Raw genomic sequence first — 8,352 nt, 5'->3', positions numbered from 1 at the left:
TTCAACTTGGCCAAGTGCGTGGTTGTGTCTACGCAGAACCCCCTTAAACTTAGTAAAAAACTCGGTTGCGGCTATGCCCAACCCTTTCAAACTTACCAGTCGACAGCTCGAAAGCACACCACAAGAAACAGCTCTTATTTCAAAGAAACCAATATGGCGCGACTGTACCTTATCAGCAAACGAATAGTCCTTTTCAATATCCAGAATCGGTCTGTCTTTTGCGCTCTCGAGCCAGGGCCTACGCACCCATCTCCCCTCCCCAAGTACCTCAAGACCCACCTTGCCGGCTAAAGGCGGTCCTACATGTATGTCTAATGCCCCTTGAGCGCCCTCAGGACTCAACTAAAGCACTCGTGACCCATCCTAACTGGGCTGTAATACCGACTAATCTAAGGTCACGACGCCGTCGCTATCTAACCTATTCGGGACGCTATACAAATCGGTCAAATGCCCTAATTTCACCGAACATCCCGCCCTCCTTCGTCAAACTGACGAACCATAACTAGCTTTTCTCCATTGAGTATCTTACGGGGGAGTATTTCTGTTACTTTGCATAAGGACTATTTTGAGGGGGTTATCGATCGTCGCGCACTAACACAAGCTGACCTACTGTGGAGTTCTCGTAAGGATCCGTCCATTTTTCTCGACATTGCAAGTGCACCAAACACTCGCTTGACCAACGTTTCCAGAAATTATTTCTATTGCGTTAAAGAAGTTGAAATCTACTTAACCGTTTTTCAAGCAATTTTGGTAAATCGGCATCCTGAATCAAAATAGAATCTCCCTCATTAAGAAAATGAGAAGGAGTGAGCGCCCGCAGATCGTCGGTATCCGAGCTTAGCGGCCATAGAGGACGAGAATTGAGACAAGCTTCGATTTCCACGAGAGCTCTGGATAACTCCTTAAGGGTGAGCGTATGCTCCCCTATGACTCTCTTTAAATGGTGCTTTACTGATTTGACTCCAGCTTCCCACAACCCACTATAATGTGGAGCACTGGGTGGGATGAACTTCCAGTTCGTTCCATCGTTGGCAAGAAGAGATGCCACTTTCTGATAAAACTCCGAAGCATGGTTGAACATAATCCTAAGCTCTTTATCAGCCCCTTGGAAATTAGTAGCATTGTCGCTATAAAGAGTCTGACAAATACCTCGTCTATCAACAAATCGACGATACGCGGCTATGAAGGACTCAGAGGTTAAGTCACTAACCAGCTTGAGGTGAATAGCTCGAGTAGCAAAACAGACGAACCGAGCAATGTAACCCTTACTGGAGCGATTTCCGCGTCCCTTTGACATACGCACTTGTACCGGACCTGCATAATCGAGACCGGAATTCGCGAAAGCCCTACTTCCTACCACTCGATCCACTGAGAGCTCACCCATAAGCTGATGGGCTAACTGAGGCCTAGCTCGTTGACAAGGTATACAAGCTCGAATAGCCGATTTGATTAACCGATTTCTGCCTAGTATCCATAGTTGCGACATCAGATAACTCAAGGTCAGACTTGGACCTCCATGGAGACACTGGTAGTGTGCATGTCGCACAAACAATTGACTGAGATGTGAATGCTGGGGCAAAATTGGCGGGTGTTCCCGATCGAAAGCTAAGTAAGAACTGGCCAAACGACCTCCTACTTGTAATAGACCGTCATCCTCATTCAAGAAGGGATTTAACTTAGTAAGGCGATTGCCTTTCGGCAATCTCTTGCCAACCGTCAGGATTCCTATTTCCATCGCGAACGCTGTGGCCTGAACTAGACGAATGACCATCACTCGAGCGTCAGATATCTCAACACTGGTAATAAAATGAGGTGAAGAGCTTGTATCTATCGGTTGACGATTTCGTACCCGGAGAATTGGGCGCCTGCAGTATGCAACAAATCTTAGAAGTTTAGTTAAGGAAGAGAATCGAGTCAGGATCTCGGGCTCATTTAAGCTATGACGGATATGGTGCACTCGAACGGCTTCGTTCGAGTGCGGCCACTAGACGGAGGACATGGAAAGCCATGCCGGGCCCTGCCACCAAAGAGCGCTCTTAGCTAACTCTTCCGGTAGAACACTTCGCGATGCCAAATCGGCAGGATTTTCCTTAGTCGGAACATGGGACAACGTTGCTGAAATCAGTTGAGTCTGAATAAGCGAAACGCGATTGGCGACAAAGGTTTCCCAATGGCACGGATGCTTACGAAGCCAAGTAAGCACGATCTGACTATCTGACCAGACAAATTTGGACATCTCTGAAGATAGTCCAGGCTAGTTAGATGAAGAATAAGCTTAACAAGAAGAGCCGCTTCGCAAAGTTCAAGATCAGGAATACTCACTGTCTTAACAGGAGCTACCTTTGATTTAGAAGCTAACAACGACACGCGAAACTTCCCATGACCCTCGTCAAAATGCAATATACTGCTGCGGCGTACGCACGCGAAGAGGCATCCGCGAAACCGTGTATCTGGCAAGATGATTCCTCGGTACTCCCTAGCCACCTTCTTACGGATAAATCCGGTAATGTAACTAACCCTTGACAATACCTATACCAACGTTTACGGATTTCCGACGGTAATGGCGCGTCCCAATCACATTTCAACAACCACATGTCCTGCATAAATATCTTGCCGACAACGGTAACAGGTGAAAGCCATCCCAAGGGGTCGAATAAACGCGCGATATTTGATAAAACAGATCTTCTTGTATGGGGGGCAGCCATGTCAGCCATACTAGCAGCATCGAACCTAAATTCGTCCTGGTCCGGAACCCAGCGCACGCATAGTATTTTAAACGTTCGATCATTCTCGATCGAACTCCGCGACCTGTCTTACTGAATCTGGAAGTACTTCTGGATAATTCGCAGCCTACTTATCTAGCTGGATACCAGCAGAAACTAATAGCTCAACAAATTCAATCCTTTTTCTAATCGGCATGTCGTCTGCGCTGGCAAAAATATCGTCGACCTACATCTCTGATTGCAAGCAACGGGCTCCGAGCGGGAACCGCAAACCTTCATTCTGAACCAGCTGCGAGAGGGTGCGAATGGCCAGGTAGGGAGCGCAAGCTGTGTCATAAGTGATCGTATTTAGCCGGAATTCCACCGGTTCCAATGAAGCGTCGGGGGATCAGATAATCCTTTGGTAATCCTGATGCTCCGCCACTACCCGAATCTTTCCAAACTCTCAACAATATGCGCAATGAAAGCAATACTAGTACCTGCGTCAATTGAGTAAAATTAGTGAGAGATCATTTTGCAACGGGAACTTGTTAGTATAAAAGAAATTAAAGAATGACTGTCTCTCGTACGCCGAGACGCGTCAGATACCACCCTTAGGTTCCCCTTGAATTATTCTGCTGCACTACTGCATGATGAGGTAAATTCTAGGCCTCCTGACGTGGGATCTCTGACTTCGAACCTCGCAACCTAGGATTCAACTTCTCTTACGTCTCCATGAATTCACCACACGCCTGAGCCAATTTCGAATCCCGTGCGAGCCTACAATGTAACTACAAGAGAAGAGAAGAGCGATTCGCTTCGTCTCTGCTGCGACTGGACGGAGATCCTGCTTCAGCGATAGCTGGTCCCACTTATCGACCTATCTGGTTCCTCTGATGCGTCTCCTGGACGGTTCTCTCGAATCTCTTATCTTCTGACATTACCCGCTTAGGTGCGGCTGAAACATCTCCTTGTTCCAAAAATCGCTGCAACTTTCATTCACCTCCTTCTGAGGAGAGCCGGGCAGCACCTACAATAGAGAATTAGTCGCACTCCACTCCGCCCGCTGTGCAGCTCCGGCATCCACTAATACGGAGATGAATCGTTGAAACGCCGTGTCCTGAGCGTCAAGCTGCGATGACGAAAAGTTCCTCAAACCTAGTTGAAGTAATCGGCCGTAGACATCGTCTCTAAATTAAATCGATCTGCTTCTAGATGGCGAACTCTAAATTGGCTACTCAAAAGGACGTAAATAATTCCCCTGCTGAATTAAAGCGAAATTCTTTGCTGGAATAATTCGGCCGTTCATCTGTAACGCCTTAAATACCGTAGCTAACGCGTCAATTCCCGACTGGATCATGTCAACATCAAGAGACATCAAACTCACTTAAAGCGCGCGAAGGCATGGTGGATAACGTCAAAGGAAGAAACCAAAGTCTCAATTTACCACAGTCACTGATCGGAGGCGAGATAGACAGAGAAACGCGCGTGCAAGAAAGACATGTTGTTTTTGAGCGTAACCAGGGGACCGCAACGATGCAACATCCCCTCTACACCACAGCTTTTCTGTTATCCCCACTATTACTCGTCAGCGCCCCCGCTTAACATACAACCGCCCCAACCAAAGTCCCAAACCGGGTGGGGGAAACGATGCGGACGGAAGTGAAGTGCTAACGCGTAGCACGTGCTTAAATTCGAAACATATCACGCGTTTCCGGTACGCAACGGACAGTGACGCCATTTTCACACAAAACCACACGCCCAGCGTGACAAAGAACAAAAAGAAAAAAGGCACAATCGCCTTCCGAATATACTGATTTATCAATCCAACCTATCACTCATTCCTCACCCGAGGCACCAATATGTTTGTAGAATATAAGACTGGAAGCAATTCGATATTAATGTCGTGAGTTCGGTTAATTCGACGCATGAATGAGTGAGATAAGGAAGCATAGATAAATCAATCAACACAATTTTACGCGGTAATGAAACTTGCTTCGGCATAAAAACTCTCACGAAGTTGAGAGAAAGCCAGGGCAAGCTGTGACTTTATTTAATCATATAATACAGTAAATAGTAGTCTCTTATTTCTTCTTAGACTGGAGAACTTTCCTACCTTCGTCTCCACTACAAATATGTAACTTCTTATCGTAGCCTACTTAGATGCGTTATCGGGTTTCAAAACACGTTAATCTCGCTACCAAAACCTTTCACGTGGGGTAGCCTTATCCTTCACAAATTTATCCTCGGCAGGTCGACTGGTAAATACTGTAACTAGGCACCTTGACTGTCGGTGACAAGCGTAGTTGTGCCTTTGCACAACTCCTTCAAGCGAATTAAAACAGTGCGGTCGGGTACTTGCACGACCCCATCAAACTTAATAACGAGCGCGGTTGAGTCTAAGCAAAACCCCTTCTACTTGGCCAAGTGCATGGGTTGTGTCTACACACAACCCCCTCCAACTTATTATAGTAAAAAGCACACGGTTGCGGCTATGCCCAACCCTTTCAAACTTACCAGTCGACAACTCGAAAGCACACCACAAGAAACAGCTCTTACTTCAAAGAAACCAATATGGCGCCACTGTACCTTATCAGCAAACAAATAGTCCTTTTCAATATCCAGAATCGGTCTGTCTCTTGCGCTCTCGAGCCAGGGCCTACGCACCCATCTCCCATCCCCAAGTACCTCAAGACACACGCGCATGTACCTTGCCGGCTAAAGGCGGTCCTACATGTATGTCAAATGCCCCTTGAGCGCCCTCAGGACTCAACTAAAGCACTCGTGACCTATCCTAACTGGGCTGTAATACCGACCAATCTAAGGTCACAACGCCGCCGCTACCTAACTGATTTCACGCGCAATACAAACGGTCAAGCACCTTAATTTCACCGAACAGAGATGAACGTCGAGCACTTTACAATTGCTGTAGTATGATTTTAAATAATTCCGTTACAAAACAGGTGGTTGTCACGTGTTACCGTAAGTGAGTCGGATAAGAAGTCGGTTTAGTAGATTGAGAAGGCTTAAGAGACGTCTTGGATTATATTAATCCCGTGAGTAAGACTTTTAGAGATTGTATTAATCACTTGAGTGGTCAGAGAAACGGAACGAGCTCGACAAGGAGCAAACTGAGATGACTGTTTTGAGAGCACGTCATAACCGCTTGAGAATTTCAACTGTAAAGGCTGCCGGAAAAGCCGGCGTTACGATGAGTCTTCAATAGTTGCTGGGAAAAGAGGCGTGTCTTCATCACGCGACAACTGTCGCGTGGCGCTGTTCGATTGGAATGCTTATTCCCAAACAACTATTAATATACCAAAGCTCGTTAAAATCAGTGTCGGACTAAGTGTAAGGTCCCCATGTAAGAGATGCTGTTGAGAACATTCTGCGTATGAAGTGGAACTTGGTGGGCCATGTAGCCAGAGTAACCGATGGTCGATAGACGAAAAAAATATTACAGTGGAGACCAAGAGTAGAAGCATACAGAAACAGAGGACGCCCACCATCCCGATGGAGTGACTACATAAGGAGACTCGCAAGAAACTGGATGCTGATGGCACAGGACTGGAAGGAGTAGCAAAATATGAAAGAGGCTTTTGTCCAGCCGTGGACAGTATAGGCTGATGATGATGATGATGAAGATGTTTCTTTGTCGCTATATCTCGGCACGCGTCGACGTCTCGACACGTCCAGATGATCTCATTCACTCGCTTGCGTAGGATACGCAACATACCGCCCCCCTTAAACGGGCACCGTTCAAAAAACGCTGCACACACGTACATATAAATTATCAAATATATACATTCAAATAAATACATCAATTAACAAATATTACAATGTACTAAACATAAATAATAATTACTGCTACTAAATCTCAATTTCTTTTTTTTATGCATCGTACAGCAAAGGAGAAAGACGTTTACTACCGCGTTTTAAAAGACCGTTGGCGGTTTTCACAGTTACCACGCGTGCTATACCGTCGGAACCCTTATGCACTTCCGTAACGCGTCTTAAAGGCTATTTAAGAGGTGGAGAATTATCTTTGCGGAGAATGACTAAAGTACCCGAGCTTATGTCGTCGGTATTGCCTCTGTGCCACTTTTTTCTAATTGTCTGTTCATTTAAATATTCCTTATTCCACCGATTCCAAAAATGTTGTTTCATCTGCTGGACATGTTTCCATTGTGATAGACGCCCAGATGGTATTTCCCGATAATCATCCTCTGGCAAACTCGTAAATGAGTCATCAATTAACAAATGACCAGGTGTAAGAGCACGAAGATCATTTGGATTATCAGAGACCCAGGACGGGAATTAAGGATTGCCTCTATTTCTAGAACATTGGTTAATAACGCTTCGTATCCTAATAAAGTATCGCCGACAATTCGTACTAAATGGTGTTTAAATGATTTTACCGCCGCTTTCCACAGACCTCCGAAATGAGGGGAGCGTGGTGGGATGAAATGCCATTTTATTCCTTCGTTTGCTAAACTTCGCGATACGCGAGCCTCTAATTCGTTCGCGGAACCTACAAAATTTTTCGCATTGTCAGAATAATGTCCGAATATTTACCACGGCGTGCCATAAATCTATGTAAGGCTGCTAAAAAGGCCTCAGTTGTTAAATCGCTCATGAGTTCTAGATGTACGGCCTTAGTGCTAAAACAAACGAATACTGCTACGTATATCTTAATGCGACCACGATTCCGATGTTGCTTTTCCTTTATAAATAACGGTCCACAAAAATCTACGCCGATATGGAGAAATGGACGATATAGACGATTCGCTGGATATTGAGGCGTGGTGGGTTTTAACCGCCGACAAATGATACATTTATAAATTACTCTTTTTACGCTACTTCGCCCGTTTATTGGCAAAAACGATTCGCGAATAGCATTCAATGTGGCTTGCGTACCACCGTGACCTATCTGAAAATGTTTTTCACGTATTATCGCGTTTGTAATCGCATGATCCTTGGGCAGCAGTGCCGGATGTCTTCGTTCATATGGCAAATTACTTTTGGCTAATCTACCTCCTACACTTATTATTCCCAGACTATCAATAAAAGGGTTAAGTACAGAAAACGACGCGCAAACCTCTTTCTTAGATTTGATACGTTTGATGATCTCGGAGAATGCTTCCTTTTGCACATATTTAATAGCAATTGATTCTGCGTCCTTTAACTCGTCTACCGTTAATTAACCATTATCCTTTTTTCTTTGTATTGCGCGAGTTGCGTGCGAACCTAACGCAATAAGCTATTACCCGTTTTAACTTTATGAATGAAGAATACCGCGTAAATAAATTAAATGGAGTGTTCAATATCGCGTGCGTTGCAATCCTTCTTATTTCTGGAATTTCGATTGGTTCTAATCGACTATGTGGCCAATTTGATTCCGGTTAACGAGCCACGCCGGTCCTGACTTCCATATTTTATTTTCACGAAGTTCAGTGGGGGTAACGCCTCGAGATATTAAATCCGCGGGGTTATGTTCGGATGGTATATGTCGCCACAGCTCGCGGGCTGTGTTTTCCTGAATTTCCGCTACGCGATGTGACACAAAAGTTTTTCAGGTGTGCGGCGGAGTGTTAATCCAATGCAATACTATGTCGAATCTGACCAAAATATTGTACGGCGAATGTTACTG

At 45.3% G+C, this 8,352-nt stretch overlaps 1 protein-coding gene across 1 annotated transcript; it reads right to left on the bottom strand.

The window, feature by feature from the left end:
- Positions 1 to 706: 706 nt before the first annotated feature.
- On the bottom strand, positions 707 to 1,771 carry LOC122523763. The gene has a single exon (XM_043645649.1). It carries the CDS (start codon positions 1,769 to 1,771, stop codon positions 707 to 709), a length of 1,065 nt encoding a protein of 354 aa, XP_043501584.1.
- Between the last annotated feature and the right edge of the window lie 6,581 nt (positions 1,772 to 8,352).

This window comes from Polistes fuscatus, unplaced genomic scaffold (assembly GCF_010416935.1).
Source record: "Polistes fuscatus isolate 324 unplaced genomic scaffold, CU_Pfus_HIC Scaffold62, whole genome shotgun sequence".
Taxonomy (NCBI): domain Eukaryota; kingdom Metazoa; phylum Arthropoda; class Insecta; order Hymenoptera; family Vespidae; genus Polistes; species Polistes fuscatus.
This window is presented reverse-complemented; position numbering and strand designations above follow the sequence as displayed.